Genomic DNA, 23,436 nt, shown 5'->3' on the forward strand with positions numbered 1-23,436 from the left:
GATCAAAGGGCCTCCCCCAACCTCCGCTTCTGGATTCCAATTTTCAAAATGTGGTTTATGTATTTATTTGAAAAAACTAGTATGTTCTGTAGGTAAGGTTGCAGAGAGCTCTTGTTGGAGATACCCTTAATCCTTTCCTCTACAGAGAAATCAAAGTAGCTGAGGACAGTTCACCTCCAAAGAACAAGACAGCCACAGCCTACTGAGTGGCTACTATACTATACTATAAAAGAGTTTTAATACTAAACAACATGCTTGGGAGGACACAAATCTTACACTGGTTAACAGCACTGAAACCATACCTATACCTTGGCTTTTCAGGAGAAAAAAGAAAAGCTAAGAGGGAACAAATTTAAAGCTATCTCCTGGCTAAGAGGACCAAGCACTTTGTGGCACGTAAATTAGAAAACCCACAAGCCACTTAGTGGCATGTGAACTTAGAATATACTTGTGGGTTTGTGTGTTTTTTATTGGCAGCAAAGTCTTGGCCCTGGAGTGGGAACCCAGGACCCTACCTGTTGCAGTTGCTGCTGGTTGACTTGAGGTTCCCGGCGGGAGCCACCTTCCTCTTGCCCTGTGTCCTCTTCTCCTCGAGATCCCTCCTTCTCTTTGCTCAGTTTCTCACGAATCACAGGTTCTCCTCGGAGAATATGGCATAGGATGGCCAACATGGACTCAGCCATTCGCCCGCCATATACCTTTAGGGGTTTCCGGTTCCACAGGTTCTTGATGCAAGTAAAGGCTGCCTAGAAGTCATTTGAAAAGCTGTGTGAAGATCATTTTGTCTTAATTCAAAGTCACTGGAGGAATAAATCTAAGACCTATGGGACAGTCTTTCCCTGAAAGGTCAGTGTCAACAATAAAACCCTAGGTCAGTGCTGTGGAGGGCTAAAGCAGCACAGAGAAGGGGCATTTTAATCCAACCTGAAATATCAATCTCAAGTTTACAGTTCAAATATTTACACTATAGGAAATTCTCCAGTGGTCTATATCCCTTTCTGTAAGGCAGCCCTATCTGGGAGTAGGATCCAATGGTTCTCCAAGAATCAAGTTATTTCATTAAGGAGGACATAAAGGAGAGCTAACCAGTCAGCATGAGAAATCCCTCTTCGTTTCAGAATGCTTAATACTCACTTTCTGAGTTACCACAAGGAAGCGGAGGGCACTGAATTGTGGGAAGTTCTGGACACCTCCAGGCAATTTGGCAGGCAGCGAATGTGGAGATTCAAGCACCGTGGTGGGATTCACCATCTTCTCCACTAGCATTAGCCAGGCATCTAGGAATTCTCCTGTGCCATCAGGTAAATCTGAATGTTCTAATCCCTCAGCAACAGGAACTTTACCTCCCATTGATAGGGCCCAATTGAAAGTTCTAAAATTCAAATAACAGAGAATATGGAGACAAAATATTAGTACTTTAGATGAGGGGCATTCAGAAGGTTCCCAGTATCTATACTGCCACTACACATCTCTCTTCTTGCAGTTACAGCTGATAATCTGTCCAATATTTATTAGCTTTATCTTTTTTGAGGGGAGGATTTATTTGAGATTTATTGGGGTATTACTGACATATAACAGATATAAGTTTAAGGTATACAATGTGATGATTTGATACACATATAGTATGTAAAATGATTACCACTTTTAGCTTTACTTTTTAAAGCCAAAATGAATAAACAAACAAAAAAACCCAAAGTGGTTGTTACCAGAGGGGATAGGGGGATGGTTGAAATAGGTAAAGGGGATTAAGAGGTAGAAATTTAGTTATAAAATAAACAAATCATAGAAATGAAAAGTATAGCATAGGGAATAGAGATAATAATATTGTAGTAACTTTATATGGTAAAAGATGTAACTATACTTATTGTGATGAGCACTGCATAATGTACAAATTGTCAAATCACAATGTTGTACACCTGCAACAAGTATAACACTGTATGTCGACTATACTTCATGAAACAAGTGAAACTTTGCTTAGAATCTTTAGACCAAGAGAAGCAGAAAAATTATTGGAGAAACAAAAGGAAAGAGTAAGTCTACTAGAAAAATATGTACATCTGGCACTAAAAACCAGATGAAGAAAAGCAGAGACTCTTACAAACATCTCTAGGAAAGGCTAAATCCCACCCTCCAAGGAAGACTGAGACAAATATGGCTAATTCCCCGAATGTAAAAGGTTACAACTAATGGCTATCTTTGTGTGTCCTGTGGTTACAGGACAGGTGATTTAGAAAGTGGTGCGCTGCTAAGGCACAAAGAAAGACCAAACTCCGAGAAATGCTTCTCTGTGAAGGAACTTGATTCTTACTCAAAAAGAGCATTGTGGCCTCCAGAGCAGAGAAATTTCTGCAGCATGAGGTGGTAGGGATACTTCCTCTCATCAAACAGCATTGGGGATGTAAAACCAACTGAACAGATGAAGAATGTCAGCCTGAAAGGGGGAAAAAGCAAAATTTTAGCTTTCTCTGAGGCAGTCACAGAAGCGCTGGGAAATTCATGTAGCTGCCTAGAGTAAAATTTAACATTGTACTAAAGTGACTGAGAGACTGACTGGAATTCAGGTGGGTGGCTGGCTAGTCTGGTTATTAAAACTTCTAAGGCAAAAAAGGTGACAGTCCTCACCTACTAAAAAATACAAGGTTACTGAAATACACTTTGATCATAAATGCTTAAAAAATCTCTATATTCTAGACTAAAAAGCACCAATATAAGTACATTAAACTGCATGTGGGCTACACATCTAGAGTTAACAGGGAACCTTTCAAGTCCTCTAGTTCAGTGGCTCACTCTCCATTTAAGTACAAAAGGAACTAATTAGATTCTGTATCTCAAGTAGAACTCACCTGAAGCGAGGAGTAGGTGTATATGGTGGAGGCTGCCAAGATAAGCCCTTTGTGAGGAGCTTAGTGAGGGCTGAGGCTGTGGATCGAGCAGCAGGTGTCGGTGCTGTGGTGGTGCTGGCAGCATGATGGCTCCTTCTCTGGCGGACAGGAGACCCCACACAAAGTTTAACAAGGAGTCCAAATAGTTCAGCAAGCGCTCGGCCTAATCTGGAGGATGCTGGAAACCAAAAGTCAGAATAAGGCATGAGAGTATGCTCAGAATGGTTTCATTATAACTAACCAACAACACCTGGGAAACACCTGGACTTATTTCTACATTTAATAATCCAAAAAGGATGTTCCACAGAGAATAAATGCCTCTTTTAAAGGCAGGAGACAGAGAAGTATACTGGAACTTGATACATAACAAATGTGAAAGACGAATAAGTTAAACACACTGTTTAAAGAGGTACAGAGTTAAAATCACCTTTGTAGAAAAAGCAACAGATCAATATGAATCAGTTAAGCAAATGATACATCTACTGGGTTACAGAATCACTTAAAATGCCCACAATACTTTAAAAACAGCAAAACTGTTAATAGAATTATCATATATATCGTCTGATCACAACATTAAATATATGATCCTCAAAGGAAAAAAGATTGCTAGGAAAAGCATAAAAATTTTATAAGTGGCTTTCTTAACATTAATTAATTTATAGAGAGACTATGTGCACGCACGAGTGGGAAGGGGCAGAAAGAGATAGAGAAGCCTGATGTGAGGAGCCTGATGTAGGGATTGATCTTACAATTCGAGCTGAAATCAAGAGTCAGACCCTCAACCAACTGAGCCACCCAGGTGCCCCACCAAAGGCCATTTTCTGCTTGCTTTGGGGCAGAGCTCCAGATTCCCAGGAGTTAGGTCTTCACCTTCCTCTACATTAAGGTGTCAGAAAGTGACAAATATCAAGGAACATACAAAACACGTTCTCCAAACACTGATACTACATTAAAGGGCAAAAGAAGACAAGGACATATCAGTGAACATCCTTAATGCAGTCTTATATCACGTTAATGTCTCCACAGAGCTGCCAAAATGACATTAGTAAAACATGAATCAGCCATGTCATTTGCCAGCTATATTTAATGAATAGAGAAAGGAAAAGAACACTGAGTGTAGTAGCCTAACAGGTAACAGGAAAGCAGAAGAGTTTAATACCACAGAAACCAAGAAGAGTGTTTTGAGGTGATGGGCCGACTATCATGCTGCAGACAAGTTAGAAGGGGACTGAAGAGTATCCAATGGACGTAGCAACAGGTCACCGGTGAGTCATTTCAGTGGAACGGTAAGAGCAGGAATCATTTGCAGTAGTTGAGGAATGAGTAGCAAGGAAGGAATTTTAAAACATGACTTTCAGGAAGTCAGTCTCTTATCCCTGTATCCCTAGCAGTTAGTACAGAGCCTATCATATAGATACCACCTGAAAATGAGCCACCAAGGTTTCCAAGTTCCTTAAAGGAAACAACAGAGCCATACCAACTGAATTTGTCTAAAACTGGTTAAGGCTCTGAAAGCCAGAAAAGGCAGTAGAATGAGGAAAATCACTCACCTGACAATAAAGGCTTGATTTGCTTGATTCTGGCAGCCATAGCAGGTGTGATTTTAGATTTGCCTTTAGAGTCTGAAGCAGTAGGTTCATCTGTCTCCATGGGAGCCAGTGTGTCACCATCAAGCCCAATGCCTTCTAATAAGCCCTGGGTAGAAGCATCCATACTTGCAGCTGTTCCATCCTGCTCACCATCTGTAGACATAAGAGACGAGCAATAAGACCATGTTGTGTCATCACTTACCTTGTTCCCTGTCCTGAACAGTCACAAGAAAGAGCTACATATGGTGCTTGTCACTCTTTAAATGTCCATAACTTCCTAAATCTGAAAAGGAAAAATCAAACCAAAATATAACTACTGATACCTTCCTCTCCTTTGAGACCTTCTAGGTAGCCAATACTAACATCTTCCAGCAAGAGCATATGAACTGTTTTAACCCAGGGCTACCTTGCAAAACTATAGGCACTATATGACATAGGGAGCACCATTCACATAGCCTACAGTGTGTACCCTGACCCCCCCAACCCAATGCTGTCAAGGTGAATACCCTGTTAATATTTTATGGCTTGTCAATAATAAACTCAAATTAAACATCACAGATGGCCACTGGAGAAATATATTTTATGACATTTAAGATTTTTGTATATGAACGTGAGATACATCTATTTTTTTGGTGGACATATGCATGCTTTTATATCTAATAATCATGTTAGACAAACCTTTAATAAAACACACCACACCAAGTTGTCTTTGTAGTATTCTAAAAAAAAAACTATGTGGAAATGGAGTCATCTTTGTTAAATTAAATGTGTAAAAGAAATTGCTAGAAAAAATATATCCAGATTGTTAGGTGAAGCAATTCTTTGACACCAAATCTAATTTTGTTAATATTTCTTAGTAAATTACTTCTTTCCTTGATTCAAATTTATTGCATTTTGACTAAATCTGAGGTTCTAATTTTTGGTTTGGTCCATTTTCTCCAAATTTACATGGGCCAAAGGTTTGTGTTTATTTTACTGATTCTCTCTCCTCTCCCATAATAACCAGATGTTATATAAATCCTTTGTCTGGTCCTTAAGCATTTCCCCTATGTTTAATAACCCAAGTACAATTTTTAAGCATATCCTAACAGTTTTTATACATAGAATTGTCTTGTTTCCTTAATAGTTTATTAAATTTATTTCTTCCCTGATACAGAATATAAGGGAAAAACTTCCTAGAAAAGTTTTTATTAATTTTAAGTTTGTTGCATTAGAGTCTGAAAATTGTGTATAGTTTCTGCTTACTGCAATTTCCTACTTTACTGTGATATAACATAAAAGCCATTTTCTAAAATACCACTGTACAGGGGTGCCTTGCTGGCTCAGCTGGAAGAGCATGTGACTGTTGAGTTTGAGCTCATGCTGGGGGTAGAAATTACTTAATATACGTGCTGCTGAAGCGAGCACTGGGGGTAGAAATTACTTAAATAAAAAAATACCCACTGTACGAAGAGGAGCTTGGGAAGATGGCAGAGTAGGAGGACCCTGAGCTTACCCTGTCCTACATTTACAACTAGATAGCATTCACATCCAAGTCATTAAACTGAAGAGCTATCTGAAGCCTGGCAGAACAAACTCCACAACTAAATATAGGGAAGCAGCTGCATCTGAAAGTTTAGGAAGGTCAGTAAGACAAAGGGAGTCTGCCCACTGAAGGGAGGGAGCTGGATGCACAGCAAGGACAGAGAAAAAGGCACTCACACCAGGAAGCTCGCATGGAGAGAGTAATTCCCATTACGTCTAGCTTTAAAAACCAGAGTGGCTGAATTCTGGGAGTTTATAAAGCCACTTGGACTTGGGAGTCTGGAGCTTTAAAAGTTGGAGGACTCAGTAATGGGCCAACTATCACTGGGTCACCACCCTTAAAGAGACAGCAGTCTGTATCAAGTAGTAACATGAAGGGCACCCGGGAGACAGATCTGTTCATACTGATTTAGGAGCATGTTGGAGGATTTCTCTGAAAAGAAGAGAGCTGGTGGGAGCCATTCCCCACCCCCACCCCCGGCTCTAACACAGAGCAACTTGCAGGAAGTGAGGCTGTACAGACAACTGCTACCTAACTAGATAGCAGTGTGCCACAGCCAAGAGGTGTCCTGAGCACTCACCTACTCAGGGCAAATTCTGTTAAATTTGCACATACCCCACCTTGGCATCTCCCTAGCCACTTCGTGCTTTGAGGAACCTGGCATAGGACTAGTGGTCTAGTACACAATTTCCCAACACTGCCTTCCAGCTTTCAAGTTCACTAGTGGACACACCCTTCAAGAGCCAGCCTGCCTAGGTCCCACTAACACCACAGAGACCAAGAACAGCCCACAAAAGGCTGAGAGTGTCAGTGCAAATGGCTGCATGAACAGGAAAGTAACTTAGACAAAACCCCAAGACATAAGCACCACATACATGATGATCTCCTGAAGTACTATGTTCTGGTGAACAGAGCACACTGCAGTCCAGGGCATTCTAGGACTGCTTCTTCATAAAGTCACTACTTTCAAGAGAAGAAGACAGAGCTGACTTTCTTAACACAGAGAAATGGACACAGAGAGGCAGACAAAATAGAGACAGAGAGAAATTTATCCCAAATGAAAGATTAGCATAAAGCCACAACCAAAAATCCAAGTGAAATGGCTATAAGTAACATGCCCGATAGAGAATTTAAGGCAATGATCATAAGGATACTCACTGGACTTGAGAAAAGAGTGGAAGGCATGAGTAAGACCCCTGACACAGAGGTAAGAAACAACATAGGAGACATAAAGCATTCAATAAATGCGATAAGAAACATGCTTGATGGAACAAACAACAGTATGGAAGAAGCAGAGGAATGAACTAGTGACCTAGAAGACAAGAGCAATGGAAAGTAATCAAGCTGAAAAAAAAAAAAAAAACAGAAAAGACTTAGGCAATATGAAAATAGATTTAGAGAACTCAGCAAGGCCACCAAACATAACATCTATACTACAGGAGGCCCAGAAGAAGAGAGAGAGAAAGAGAGAAGGGGGCAGAAAAATTTATTTGAAGAAGTAATAGCTAGAAACTTCCCTAATGTGGGGAAAGAAACAGTCATTAAGATCCAGGAGGCACAGAGAACCCCCAACAAAATCAATAAAAGCATATCAACATCAAGACATACTGTAATTAAAATTACAGAATATGATAAGAGAAAAAATTTTAGAAGCAGCAAGATGAAAGTCATTAACTTACAAGGGAAAACCCAGAAGGCAAGCAGAAACTTGGCAAGCCAGAATGAAGTGGCATGATATAGTCAAAGTGCTGAATGGGAAAAATCTATAGCAGGAATACTCTATCCAGACAGGCGATCACTCAGTTTGAAGAAGAGATGAATAGTTTCCTAAACAAAAACTAAAGGAGTTCATGATCCCTAAACCAGCCCCCTAAAATATTAAAGAGGACTCTATGAGTGGAAAGACCAAAAGTGACAGTATCAAGGAACTCGCCAAAAAAGGGATATAAAATATAGTAACATATAGAAAATGTGGAAAGAGAAGAATGCGTTCAAACTTAAAACAACCATCAACTTAATATAAACTGCTATATATAAAAGATGTTATATGCAAATAGAATGGTAACCATATTATCAAAAGCCACTTGTAAATATGCAAAGAATAAAGAGAAAGAAATCCAAATATATTACTAAAGAAAATCAGCAAACCACGAAAGAAAAGAAAGAGACAAGAAAGGATCAGAGAAAATCTCCAGAATCAACCACAAAACCAGTAATAAAATGGCAATACCTACCTCCTTCTTACCTACGTATGTGTAATTACACATTAACTGTAAATGGACTAAACATTCCAATCAAAAGATAGGTGACAGAATGGATAAAGTAGGAAGACCCATCTATATGCTGCCTATAAGAGACTCATTTTAGACCTAAAGACAACTGCAAATGGAACACGAGGGGATGGAGAAATATTTATCATGCAAATGGCTATCAAAGGAAAGCTGGAGTAGCAATACTTATATTGGACAAAATAGACTTTAAAGCAAAGACTGTAACATGAGACAAACACAGATGCTACATAATAATAAAGGGGACAATTCAACAAGAAACTCTTAACAACTGTAAATACTTATGATATACCCACGTAAGAGCACCCAAATACACAGATAATTCCAAAAATAAAGGAACTGATCAATGGTAATATAATAATAGTAGGGGACTTTAAAACCCCACTCACATCAACGGTTCATCTAAACAGAAAATCAACAAGAAAACAATGGCTTTCAATGAAACACTGAATCAGATGGATTTAATGGATAGATTCTGAACATTCCATCCTAAAACGAAAGAGAATACACATTCTTTTCAATTACACATGGAACAGTTTATAGAATAGATCACATATTAGTCCAGAAAACTAGCCTGAATAAATTCAAGAAGGCTGAAGTCATACCATGTATATCTTTTCAGACCACAATGCTATTGACACTAGACGTCAACCACAGGATAAAATCTGGAAAGATCACAAATACATGGAGGTTAAAGAACATGCTACTCAACAACGAATAAGTCAACCAGGAAATCAAAGAAGAAATAAAAAAGTACATGGGAACGAATTACAACACAATGGTCCAAAATCTTTGGGATTCAGCAAAAGCAGTTCTAAGAGAGAAGTATATAGCAATACAAGCCTACCTCAAAAGCAAGAGAAGTCTCAAACAACCTAACTTCACACCAAAAAGAGCTAGAAAAAGAACAAACAAGACCTAAAACCAGCAGAAGGAAGGAACTAATAAAGATCAGAATAGAAATTAATACTACAGAACTAAAACAACAGTTCAATGATACCATGAGTTAGATCTTTAATCCTATCAGACTTGTTAAAAAAAAGACTCAAATAAATAAAATCACAAATGAGAGAAGAGAAATAAACCCAAGAAATACAAAAAATCACGAGAAGATGAACAATGCTATGCCAACAAACTGGACAACCCAGAAGAAGTGGATGAATTCCTAGAAACATATGAACTACCAAAACCGAAACAGAAGGAAACAGAAGATTTCTGATAACCAGCAAAGAAACTGAATAAGTAATCAAAAAACTCCCAACAAACAGGAGTCCAGGACTGGACGGTGCACAGTTGAATTCTACCAAACTTTTAAAGAAGAGTTAATACTTATTCTCCTTAAACTATTCTAAGATACAGAAAAAAGGGAAAACTTCCCAATTTATTCTATGAGGACAGCATTACCCTGATTCCAAACCAGACAAAAACTCTACTAAAAAAGAGAACTACATGCCAAAATCCTTGATGAATAGAGATGCAAAAATTCTCAATAAAATACTAGCAATCCAATTCAACAATACATTAAAAAAAATCATTTGCCAGGATCAAATGGGATTTACTCCTGGGCTGCACGTGTGGTTCAACATTCACAAATTCAGTCAGTGTGATACATGAGATCAATAAGAGAAGGTAAGAGCATATGATCATTTTAATAGATGAAGAAAAAGCACTTGACAAGTACAATATCCATTCATGATAACCCTCAAGGGGTACCTGTGTGACTCAGCTGTTTAACTGTCCGACTCTTGATTTCATCTCAGGTAATGAATTCCGGTCCTGAAAACAAGCCCTGAATTGGGCTCCATGCTGGGGGAAGGAAGGTATGCTTGAAGTTCTCTTCCTTTGCCCCACCCTGCAGCTCAGGCGCTCTCAAAATAAATAAATCATTAAAAAAAAAAAACCCTCAGGGCACCTGGGTGGCTCAGTGGGTTAAGCCGCTGCCTTCGGCTCAGGTCATGATCTCAGGGTCCTGGGATCGAGCCCCGCATCAGGCTCTCTGCTCAGCAGGGAGCCTGCTTCCTCCTCTCTCTCTGCCTGCCTCTCTGCCTACTTGTCATCTCTCTCTGTCAAATAAATAAATAAAAAACCTTAAAAAAAAAAACAAAAAACCCTCAACAAAGTAGGCTTAGACGGAACATACCTAAAGATAATAAAGGCCATATACGAGAAACACAGCTAACATCATCCTTAATGGGGAAAAACTAAGGACTTTTCCTCCCCCTAAGGTAAGGAAGACGAGGAGGTCTACTCTCACAACTTTTATTCATCATAATATTCTAGGTCCTAGCCACAGCAATCAGACAACAAAAAGAAATAAAAGGGCATCCAAATCAGTAAGGAAGAAGTAAAACTTTTACTATTTGCAGATACATAATACTATATATAGAAAACCCTATAGATTCCACTAAAAAATGCTGGAACTGATGTATGTATCAGTAAAGTCACAGGATACAAAATTAATGTACAGAAATCTGTTGCATTTCTATATACCAATAATGAAGCAGGAGAAAGAGAAATTAAGAAGACAATCCCATTTACAACTACACCAGAAATAACGTATCTAGGAATAAACCTAACCGAAGAGGTGAGGGACCTGTACTCTCAAACCTATAAAAACACTGATGAAAAGAAATTCAAGATGACACAAAGAAATGTAAAGACAGTCCATGCTCACAGACTGAAGAACAAATAGCATTGAAATGTCTATACTACCTAAAGCAGTCTACACATTTAATGCAATTCCTATCAAAACACCAACAGCATTTTTTACAGAACCAGAACAAACAATTGTTAACATTTGTATGGAAACACAAAAAACTCTGAAGAGCCAAAGCAATCTTGAAAAAGAGAAAGAAAGCTGGAGGCATCACAATTCCAGATTTCAAGTTATGTTATAAAACTGCGGTAATCAAAAAAGTATGGCAGTGGCACAAAAATCAGACACACAGATCAGTGGAACAGAGAAAGTCTTGAATTAAACACATAACTATATGGTCAATTAATCTCCGACAAAGCAGTAAAGAATATCCCATGGGAAAAAGACCATCTCTTCAACAAATGCTAATGGGAAAACTGGACAACAATATGCAGAAGAATGAAACTGGACCATTTTCTTACACCATACACAAAAATAAATTCAAAATGGATTAAAGACCTAAATGTGAGACCTGAATATATAAAAATCCTAGAACAGAACACAGTAACCTCTATGACATCAGCCATAGCAATTTTTTTCCAGACAGATCTCTGAAGACAAGGGAAACAAAATAAAAATTAAACTATTGGGACTGTATCAAAATAAAAAGCTTCTGCACAGTGAAGGAAATAATCAACAAAATTGAAAGGCAATCTACAGAACAGGTGAAGGTATTTGAAAATGACATGTCTGATAAAGGGTTAATATCCAAAATAATACAACTCAATACCCCCAAAACACATAATCCAACTATAAAATGGGAAGAAGACACTTCTCCAAAGAAGATATACAGATGGCCAAAAGATACAAGCAAAGGTGTTTATCTTTATTGACCAACAAAGAAATGCAAATCAAAACAAATATACAAATAATAAACAAAAGGTGTTGTTGAGGATGTGCAGAAAAAGGAACACTCAAGCATTGCTGGTGGGAATACAAACTGGTGCAGCCAACTGTGGGGACCAGTATGGAGGTTCCTCAGAAAGTTAAAAAAAAGATAAGATCCAGCAATTGCACTAGTAGGTATTTATCCAAAGAATACAAAAACACTAATTCAAAAGGATACATGTCCCCTATGTTTATAGCATCATTATTTACAACAGCCAAGATATGGACTGATAAATGGATAAAGAAGTGGTAGCATGTACATAAAATGGAATATCATTCAACCATAATAAAGAATGAAATGTCATTTTCAAGGACATGGATAGACCTAGAGAGTATAATGCTGTGCAAAGTAAGTCAGAGAAAGACAAACACAATGTGATTTTGCTCCTATGTGGAATTTAAGAAACAGAACAAACAAGCAAAGGGGGAAAATGAGAGAGTGACAAACCAAGAAACAAATTCTTAATTATACAGAACAAATGGTGTATTATTTTTACCAGATGGAAGGGGGTCAGGGATATGTTATATATATAAGTAATTGGGATTAAGGATTGTACTTGTCCTTATGAATACTGGATAATGTATGGAACTGCTGAATCACTTTATTGTTCAACTGAAACTAATGTAACGCTGTATGTTAACTAACTGGAATTTTTAAAAAACCTTAAAAAATACAAAAACAAAAGAAAAGAAGGAAAATTCAGAAAAATATATTAAATATGTAACAGAAAAAGTAGCACTGTCCCAACAGAAATATGTGAGCCACATATATAATTTTAAACTTTCTGGTAGCCACATTAAAAAGTGAAAACAGGTAATTTTTAACACACTGCTTAACACAATATAGTTGAATTTTTATTACAAGACATAGTCATATATAAAAGTCACTGAGTTTTGACATTTTTATACTCATGATTTTTTAAAAAACAAGAATCTATGAAATAGAGTACATCTCAATTCAGATGTTAAATATTCATAAAAACTGACCTACATTTATTTCATACAATTTAGTTGGAAAAAAAAAATACATTCACAGACCAAAGTTGTTCTAAACATTCTTAAAAGCTTCTAACAACTGTACAGAATAGCAGTAGTTATATTTATATAAAAATTAAGAATTTAGTTTCTTCCATCCAGTCTATCACCCTCCTCTTAACTATATCTTTAACAACCCTATTTCCAAATAAAGTCACATGTTGAGGCACTGGGGGAGGGAGGTTAGTGCTTCAACACAGTATTGTTTTGTGTAGGGAGTCAGACATACAAATCAACCCATTATATCCTTCCCTTACAAGAGGAAATAAAGAAAAAAAAAAAAGCACCTGGGAAGATAGAAAAGGAAAGGAGAAGGAGGGAGGGAGAGCAAAAGAAGAAGAAAAAAAAATCCAATTTTTTTAGTTATACTGGCCATATTACAAGTGTTCAACAGTCCACATGTGGCTAGTGGCTAGCTACCATATTGAACAGTGTGGTTCTAAAGTGCTCCACAGAAATTGAAGAAGACACAAAAAGATGGAAGACCATTCCATGCTCTTGGATCGGAAGAATAAACGTTGTTAAAATGTCTAGACTGCCTAGAGCAATATATACTTTTAATGCCATTCCGATCAAAATTCCACCGGTATTCTTCAAAGAGCTGGAGCAAATAATCCAAAACTTTGTATGGAATCAGAAGAGACCCCGAATCGCTAAGGAAATGTTGAAAAACAAAAATAAAGCTGGGATCACCAAGACAGCATGGTACTGGCATAAAAACAGACACCTAGACCAGTGGAACAGTAGAGAGCCCAGATATGGACCCTTAACCCTATGGTCAATTAATCTTCGACAAAGCAGGAAAAAATATACAGTGGAAAAAAGACAGTCTCTTCAATAAATGGTGCTGGGAAAACTGGACAGCTACAAGTAGAAGAATAAAACTCGACCATTCTCTTACACTGTACACAACGATAAACTCAAAATGGATAAAAGACCTCAACGTGAAACAGGAATCCATGAGACCCCTAGAGGAGAACATAGGCAGTAATCTCTTCGATATCAGCTACAGCAACTTCTTTCAAGATATGTCTCCAAAGGCAAAGGAAACAAAAGAGAAAATAAACTTTTGGGACTTCATCAAAATCAAAAGCTTCTGCACAGCAAAGGAAACAGTCAACAAAACAAAGAGGCAACCCATGGAATGGGAGAAGATATTTGCAAATGACAGTACAGACAAAAGGTTGATATCCAGGATCTATAATGAACTCCTCAAACTCAACATACACGACAGGCAAACATATCAAAAAATGGGCAGAAGGTATGAACAGACACTTCTCCAATCAAGACATACAAATGGCTATCAGACACATGAAAAAATGTTCATCATCACTAGCCCTCAGGGAGATTCAAATTAAAACCACATTGAGATATCACCTTATACCAGTTAGAATGGCCAAAATTAACAAAACAGGAAACAACATGTGTTGGAGAGGATGTGGACAAAGGGGAACCCTCTTCCACTGTTGGTGGGAATGCAAGTTGGTGCAGCCTCTTTGGAGAACAGTGTGGAGATTCCTCAAGAAATTAAAAATAGAACTTCCCTATGACCCTGCCATTGCACTCCTGGGTATTTACCCCAAAGATACAGATGTTGTGAAAAGAAGGGCCATCTGTACTCCAATGTTTACAGCAGCAATGGCCACGGTCGCCAAACTATGGAAAGAACCAAGATGCCCTTCAACGGACAAATGGATATACACTATGGAGTATTATGCCTCCATCAGAAAGGACGAATACCCAACTTTTGTAGCAACATGGATGGGACTGGAAGAGATTATGCTGAGTGAAATAAGTCAAGCAGAGAGAGTCAATTATCATATGGTCTCACTTATTTGTGGAGCATAACAAATAGCATGGAGGACAAGGGGTATGAGAGGAGAATGGAGTTGGGAGAAATTGGAAGGGGAGGTAAACCATGAGAGTCTATGGACTCTGAAAAACAATCTAAGGGGTTTGAAGTGGCGGGGGGTTAGGAGGTTGGGGTACCGGGTGGTGGGTATTATGGAGGGCACGGATTGCATGGAGCACCAGGTGTGGTGAAAAAATAATGAATACTGTTTTTCTGAAAATAAATTAATTTATTAAAAAAAAAAATAAAAAAAAAGTAAAGTGCTCCACAGCCACTTAAAACAATCATTTGCCATTTAAAAAAAAAAAAAAAAGATTTTATTTATTTGTCAGAGAGCGAGCGAGCGAGAGCGAGCACAGGCAGACAGAGTGGAAGGCAGAGTCAGAGGGAGAAGCAGGCTCCCTGCGGAGCAAGGATCCCAGGATGCTGGGATCATGACCTGAGCCGAAGGCAGCTGCTTAACCAACTGAGTCACCCAGGCATCCCCTCATTTGCCATTTTTAAGAGTGAAATTAAACTTCTGAAAAATAAGCATACAAAAATTAGGGGCTCGCCATATCTTTCAGTACAGTAATTTCTAGGATTTAATTTTTTATTTGCATAAACTATATAAAAATATACTATTTCAAAATAGTACATTAGAAAACAATAGGGAATGGTTAATTCACAGACCCTTTACATGACACTTAATGTTAAGTAAAAAGAGATCTATAAAATATTATCTCTAAGATAATCACAACTATGCTAAGATGTATCCCTAGGGGAAAAGATTAGATAAACTGTTTATTTGTGGTACAAATGTTAAGTGATTCTTTTTATTGCAACTTGTAATTTTTACCATTGTATATACACATTTTACAGAGAAACTGACTGAAAATAATTTAATTTTAAAATAAAAATGAAAGGAAAAAATTGAGGGCTAAAGACAATACAGCTAACTCAGTTTCACAATAGACTTATAAAGACACAGAAACAAAACTAAGAGAATTAATGACTAAGATTTTAGTTTCTTGGAGTTACCTGATCTTTTTCCGCCCTGGGTCGTACCTGCCTTCTCATCCTTTGGAACCAGTTTCTGCATGTCTGCCTGGCCAAATTCACACCCAGATGGTAAGCTGCAATAAGACAAACCATGAGTAAAAAGAACCCTGATAGCTCATTTCTTACGTTCTGCTTGGTCCCTCATCTGCTTGGCTGACAGGTAAGTGAACCTAACAAAACATGTACAATGATCAAATTCCTGAGGTAGTTCTCAACAAGATTTCCAACCCAACTTTAGATTTGGCTAAGAAATTTTAAATACCTATCATGCTGACACAGAATAATCAGGACATAAGATCAAAGATGCAGAAAATAACCCATTTGTAAGCACGTCCCTAGGCTAGTAAATGGGAAGGACAATAGTGTGGAGTGAATGTTTGTGTCCCCTCAATATTCGTTTGTTGAAATCCTAATGACCAATGTGATAATATTAGTAGGTAAGGCCTTTGGGAAGTGCTTACGTCTTGAGGGCAGAACCTCAAGAATGGGACTACCACCTCATAAAAGATGCTCCAGAAACATTCCTAGTCCCTTCCACTATGTGAGGATACAATGCAAAGTCTGCAACCCAGAAAAGGACCCTCACCCAACCACACTAGCAACATAGTCTCAGACCTCCAGCTTCCAGAACTATGAGCAATAAATTTCTGTTTATAAGGATCTAGTCTGTGGTATTTTGTGATTGCAGACTGAATGGATTAAGATAGACAAAGAACCCTCTGAACTCTTTACTAACAGCTTTCTGCTCTTGACCAAAGCAATCCTCCAGGATCACTGAACTTAAGTTTCTCTATTAAGAAAGACAACAGAGATAATAAAGAGATGCCCCCTCCCTTACCTGTTTGGCGTACACAGGGAGAGAAGGACAGTGCTTTCCCACACCAGGGAACAGTATAATTGGCTCAGCTTGCTCAGAACACTCAGACCCAACTGAGAGCCCCACTGGTTTACGGAGATGGAACGAATTTCACTCTGCAAACAAAGGAAACAGAAGCTATCTTTGGGATGCCCTCTGTAACATTTACAGTCTGTATCTAACATCCCTTCTCAATTTCTTCTCATTGCTTTTTGTAAATCAAGAGGCGATGGTCACAGGCAACTCTTTTTAAAGAAACAGTTTCGCAGATTCAATGACAGCCTTCTAATTCTGTTAGGTTGTGCTGTGGGACTTGCTATTTCCCTCTTACTTCTTAACTTCAATTAATATTTGGATTTATGTAATTCCTTGAACATTTCACCTTAAATTTTATTTAATAAAAAGTCATAAAACTCAATTCCAAACCTTTGTCACGTAATTATTTCCTCAATAGTTTATATCCATGCTTTTCAATTGATTTGATACAAAGAATATACTCCTGCTCAACAGCATAAAACAAGGGTGCTAAAACATTACATCATTTAATCTTTAGAATCGATTACTTGAGAACTGAAAGTTGTAAAACCATGAGCACACACAAACCACCCCCCCTTTCTGGAACCACAGGAGGAACCTCACATGGATTACAGACATAGGGTTTGATATTCAGGTAATCTTTACTAATCTCTCTTAATTACCATTGACTTAAACACGCTATGGTCAAATTTCCTTTCCTTATCAGGCCTACATGCATCTGTACAAAGATTAGGAAGTAATAAGGCCAGATGAGCACCCAACTGAAGCTTGTCCACTAAAAAGGGGACTATAAATCCCAGTTGGCCTATGTAGCTGCTAAGATCTATTAATGCCTGTTATTTTTTTTAAAAGATTTTATTTGCTTATTTGAGAGTGAGTGAGAGAGAACAGAGGGAGAGTGAGAGAGAGAAGCAGACTTCTCTGATGTGGGGCTCGATTCCAGGACCCTAACACCATGACTTGAGCTGAAGGCAGGTGCTTAACCGACTGAGTCACCCAGATGCCCCATTAATGCCTATTATTTATAGTAAATTAATAAAACATGAGCAATGATCAAATTCCTGAGGTAGCACTCAACAAAAAGTTTCCAACTCAACTTTTACTCTCAAGAAAGTCTAATTCACAAGGGGCGCCTGGGTGGCTTAGTGGTTTAAGCCTCTGCCTTCGGCTCAGGTCATGATCTCAGGGTCCTGGGATCAAGCCCCATGTTGGGCTCTCTGCTCAGCAGGGAGACTGCTTCCCCCTCTCTCTCTGCCTGCCTCTCTGCCTACTTGTGATCTCTCTCTGTCTATCAAGTAAATAAATGAAAATCTTAAAAAAAAAAAAAAAAAGAAAGTCTAATTCACAAATTATATGGTCACCCAAATTCTAATAAAAAAAAGGGAAAATAAACTAGACAGCATCTTGAAGCATAAACTTGCATCCCCCACCAAAAAAAAAAAAAAAAAAAAAAAATCTGTTCTTTTAGCAGCTAGCCCAGGTAGAACTGTTTCTAAGCAGAGTAAGATGCCCAATATGTGACCTATGTACTTCACTGGCTTTAAACTAGCTTGTTCGCCCCCCAATTCTTACCTGTCCAACTCTGCAAGTATGAACAAACATCATGATGTAGGCATGGGCAGCAGTGAGCGCATGGAGTAGAGGTGTGGCCTGAGCCGAAAGGGTAGCATCAGCAACGTTGCCAGCACAAGCCAGTTCTCGCAACAACACTGAGCCTCCAGGAGATTCAATTGGGCGGTGTAAGGGCTCCAAGGATGAAAGGATGGAGTCCAGCTGAAGGAGACCCTCTTGAAGGACTTTGGGTTCATGGGACAGTGTCTGAAACAAGAATAATAATTAAAGTATTAATATACAATGAACTTCATATACACCACATCTTTAATAGTCACAATGGAAGAAGTAGAAGACAAGTGTCACAAATTTTGAACCTGGCCATGGTATCCCACCTGGTTAAATGGTAGAGCCAAAATATGAATGCAGATATGATATACCTCAATGCCTCCTTTTAGAGCAACACTTTACCTCTCTCAAATGAGAGGCTTTCAAATGTGGTAAGTCAATCATATTTAAAAGCTTGTGATGGCCAAACTGAAAATACTATTATAGCAATGACTCTATACTATAAGATTAATTATAAATTTTGCTCAACAAGGAGCAATATTAGGCAAGTTTTCAAAGTATGGAAGTGACCAGTATTACTACTGTTTTTTTCTTCCTAAAATAAAAGAGATGATTCTAGAATAGGAATGAGGTAGGCAATCTCCTTTTTTATGAGACAACTCAAGGATTATAGGACACAGCCCTTGTAATTGCTTTTCAAATCTGCAGAAAATCTCACAGTAAAATACTATCACTTGCCATTCAAAGATAGGATAACTTATGTGCCTTTACTGTGGCTTTAGATAAATCTATGAATTCTCACATAGTATCTTAGAGGTAGGATAATGATGGAGCACAGCCTCTTTACCTCTCTCCTATAAACAGCACTTAATATTGTAAAGAGTAAAGCAAAATAAAACATTACGGATATGTCACAATTACGGACTTTACAAATCCAAACGCAACTGTATTACTGATTTTTACCAGAAATTTCTTATCACTGCACAATCCAGCTAATGAAGGAGCTTCACAGATTTAATGCAATCCTTATAAAATCATCAATGGCTGGGGAGGGCAGAAATAGAAATCTCTCTCTTAAAATTTGTAGAATAATCTCAAGGGACCCCAAATAGATGTAACTACCTTGAAAAAGAACAAAGTTGGAGGTCTCACACTTCTTGATTTCCAAGCTTATCACAAAGATAAATAAAAAAATGTGGTACTGGCATAAAGAAATACATCATATATACCATATAAAAACAATTATTCTAAATAGATCAAAGACCTAAATAAAAGAGTCAAAACTATAAAAGCATGTAGAAGAAGCCATAGGGTAAAAGCTGCAGGATCTTGGATTTGGGAGTGACTTCTTAGATTTGATACCAAAAGCACAGCAACAGCATAAAAAAGATAAAATGGACTTCATCAGAATTAAAACCTTTTGTTCATCAAAACTATTAACAGAGATAAAGGCAAACCAGAGAAGAGAGGAAAATACTGCAAATCATTTATCTGATAAGGAATTAATATCCAGAATATAGAAAGGACCCCTATAACTCAACAACAACAAAAAACAAACCCTACTAAAAAATGGGCAAAGGACTTGAATAGACATCTCTCCAAAGATACACAAATAGCCAGTAAGCACATAAAAAGATGCTCAACATCACCAATCATTAGAAGATGCAAACTGATATCATGCGATCTCAATTCACACCTATTAGGTTGGCTACTATCAACAACAACAGGGAAAAAAAAAAAAGGAAAAGAAAAAGTAAGTAAGTGTTGGTGAGGATGCAGAGAAATTGGAACCGTAGTACACTGCTGGATGGAATGATGTGAAAATCCTGGAGCTGCTATGGAAAACAGTATGGTGGTTCCCTGAAAAATTAAAAATAGGTACCATATAATCCAGCAATCCTACTTCTGAGTATACAACTAAGAGAACTGAAAGAAGTCTTGGGTATGATCATACTTTTATATGGAATCGAAATAAGTCAAATACATAGGACCAGAGAGCAGAATGATGGTTGCCAGGGGCTGGGGGGAAATGTGCAGATGTTGGTCAAAGGGCAAACTTTCAGTTATGAGTAAACTGTGGGGATATAATATATATCTTGGTGTCTATAGTTAATAATGTTGTATACTTGACATCTGCTGACAGTAGATCCTTAAGTGCTTTTACTGTACAAACACACACACAGTAGTCTTATGTAAGTATTTTCACACCTGTGTTCATAGCAGCACTATTCAAAAATAATCAAGAGGTGGAAGCAACCCAATGGTCTATCAGTGAATGGCTGGATAAACAAAATGTGGCTTATACATACAACAGCATCATAAAAAGGAAGGAAATTCTGACATATCCTACAACATGGGTGAATCTTCAAGACATTATGCTAAGCAAAATAAGCCAATCACAGAGAGACAAATACCTTATGAATTACATTTACATGAGGTACCTGGAACAGTCAAAGTCAGAGACAGAAAGTAGAACAATGTTTACCAGGGGTTGGGAGGGAGAGAGGAGTGTGGAGTCGTCGTTTAATGAGTACAGAATTTCAGTTTTGCAAGGTGAAAAACTTTTGGAGATCAGTTGTACAACAATGTATATGTACTAAAGACTACTGAACTATACACCTAAAAATGGTTAAAAAGGTAAACATCATGTGATGTGCATTTTACTACTACTTAAAGTAAATAAAGCACTTAATTTTTGGGCAAAATTTGAGCAATAAACTATAGGTCACTTATGGTTAAAATGCATGACTATCAAGCTTGAAAAAGGAAAAAAGCTATATGACTAAACAATACCAGATTGTGTTAAAAAGCATCCATGAGAAAGGATGACACAAGAATAATAAACCCAGTTCCAAAACTTTCTTCATCTACCATCCCCTCCAATAAACTCAAATACTGGAACTATATACCAAACCTAAGAACAATGAACAAATAATTTAACTTTTCAATGAGAAATAATGTGACACACTACTTATTAGTCACAAAATTCACTTGATTCACTTGTAATACATAGCCACAAATTTCTTATTTTTTAGTTGAAAGTAAAGGGAGACCAAAGTAAAAACATGTATACAGAAGTATTACAAAATTGATTTCTGAAAAGAAATGAAGATATTTGGCCAGAAGCTCTTACCAATATGGATTTGCAGACACCTGCAACAGCCTGACAGGCTGCAGATGTGGGAAAGTCAATGGGCAGATTGGGAAGGCCCAAAATGGTAACCAAAGGCAAGAGTCCTTTCTGATTCACAAATTCCTGGCAGTGGTCATCTGTTGTATTGTTGCTCAGAATAGATTCCACAAATTTCATCTAGGTAATGAAAATTTAAAAAATTAAGTTAGAGTCTGACATCTGGAACTAAAAGGCAAGCCTGGAGTAAGGACAGGGGTTGCCTTGCAGTCATAAAATCAGTATTTTCTAGAATACCAAAACCTTAAATAAATAGGGAGAGAGATAGGATATGGACCCTAAACATCCAAAAAACAAAAACGAAACCTCCAAAAAATACCACACAGGAATAATTACTTCTTCCCAATCTACCTTTCTGGCCACACCTAAAGTCATGTAATTTGAGAGGATAAATGATTTGCTCAGGGCCACATCCATGAATTAGTGGCAAAATCATATCTGATCTCTTAATGTGCTTCTTACATGATACTATGTTGCCTCTCCCTGTAAATAAAAATGGATACTCTTTCTCAATGTGTTCATAATGCAAATGAAAACCAGAACTCTAAAAAAGAGTGACTTGGACCAAACAAAAGCATTTTTTTAAGGGAAGAATGTAAAATGTGGGCAAGAAACACACAGGCATAAGGAACCATCTCTGGAAGTCTTGGAAGTGCTTAGTGGGCTAGAACAATTGCTAAGTGGGCCCTTATAGGTAAACAACTCTGGGAAAATTCAAAATCTTCCCTTTTTTCCTGTGAAACACATGGTAAGTTGAAAGAAATGGTCATATTACTATTTTTTTTAATATAAAGGAGAAGTTAACAGGAAAAATAGCAAGTAATGGGAAAAATTTATGTTGGACACATTCAAAGAAAATAATACTGGATTGTCCTAAACAGTCCACTCTCCTGTTTAAATTCCAATGGCAAATAGTAACAATGAACAAAAAACTGAGAGTATTTAGAAGAAGGAAGAGTGTTGTCCAACTGTTGGCAAACCAGTCTTACAGAACAAGGTTTGCACATCTTTTCCCACTGATCTACACTTTAAGGGCCCCAATGAAAATAAATGTGGAAATCACTAGACTATCTGGTAATCCCACACATTTTCCAGAAAAACACACACCTTTACTCAGTTTACCCTACCATGAATCTTACCACATTAAGGATGTAATCCATGAGGGGAATAGGAATACGTTCCTCTGTACCAACAACCCTGTTAAGGGAGAAAAGAGTGAGTTACACAAATTCACAATACCAGTGCAAGAGAACGAAGTGAGGAAAGGGAAATAGCATGAAATTCTAGGTCCTTTCTCTAAGTCAGACTTCTAGACTTCAGTACAGTATAGGAAAAAAAAAAAAGCTGAAATCAATTCTGAAACTAGTTTTTCTAGCCCGAGTAGGTTGAGAGCACAAAAGGAAAAACCAAGTCTTCACAAACTCAGCATATGCACGTATCTCAAAAGAAACTATCTTAGGCAAACTATCATAGAAGGAATTCATCAATATGAAAATACAAAAAAAAAAGCCAGTTTGATTAAGACTATTGAAACATCTGTTGAAGACAAGAGCTAGACAAAGAAACAAATACAATAAACATCTTACCATGTTCTTGCATCAGGTTTAAAGTTATAATAGAGAGCAGGAAATGGAATTTAATTTTGTTCAAAATTCCATGCTTAGACTGACAAACCATTCAGAACAAATTAATCAAAGATGAAGCCGGGGCGCCTGGGTGGCTCAGTGGGTTAAAGCCTCTGCCTTCGGCTCAGGTCATGATCCCAGGGTCCTGGGATCGAGCCCCGCATCGGGTTTTCTGCTCAGCAGGGAGCCTGCTTCCTCCTCTCTCTCTCTCTCTGCCTGCCTCTCTGCCTACTTGTGATCTCTGTCTGTCAAATAAATAAATAAAATCTTTAAAAAAAAAAAAAGATGAAGCCAACACCCAAAGCCTCCTTTCT

At 37.8% G+C, this 23,436-nt stretch overlaps 1 protein-coding gene across 17 annotated transcripts in view; it reads right to left on the reverse strand.

Moving 5' to 3' along the window:
* Positions 1 to 23,436, reverse strand: part of HUWE1 (HECT, UBA and WWE domain containing E3 ubiquitin protein ligase 1) — a 173,355-nt gene that overhangs the window by 51,178 nt on the left and 98,741 nt on the right. For 16 of the 17 annotated variants that reach the window (XM_059158501.1, XM_059158495.1, XM_059158500.1 and 13 more), the window contains 10 exons: positions 22,637 to 22,694; positions 21,441 to 21,617; positions 18,260 to 18,505; positions 16,634 to 16,767; positions 15,775 to 15,869; positions 4,433 to 4,624; positions 2,844 to 3,060; positions 2,309 to 2,431; positions 1,135 to 1,372; positions 516 to 746 (listed from right to left, as the gene is read on the reverse strand). In XM_059158501.1, the coding sequence (XP_059014484.1) occupies positions 516 to 746; positions 1,135 to 1,372; positions 2,309 to 2,431; positions 2,844 to 3,060; positions 4,433 to 4,624; positions 15,775 to 15,869; positions 16,634 to 16,767; positions 18,260 to 18,505; positions 21,441 to 21,617; positions 22,637 to 22,694 (1,711 nt within the window). The remainder of the gene's footprint in view (positions 1 to 515; positions 747 to 1,134; positions 1,373 to 2,308; positions 2,432 to 2,843; positions 3,061 to 4,432; positions 4,625 to 15,774; positions 15,870 to 16,633; positions 16,768 to 18,259; positions 18,506 to 21,440; positions 21,618 to 22,636; positions 22,695 to 23,436) is intronic. The other variant, XM_059158487.1, reaches the window with a different exon arrangement.

Source organism: Mustela lutreola, chromosome X, assembly GCF_030435805.1.
Source record: "Mustela lutreola isolate mMusLut2 chromosome X, mMusLut2.pri, whole genome shotgun sequence".
In the NCBI taxonomy this organism is placed as follows: Eukaryota; Metazoa; Chordata; class Mammalia; order Carnivora; family Mustelidae; genus Mustela; species Mustela lutreola.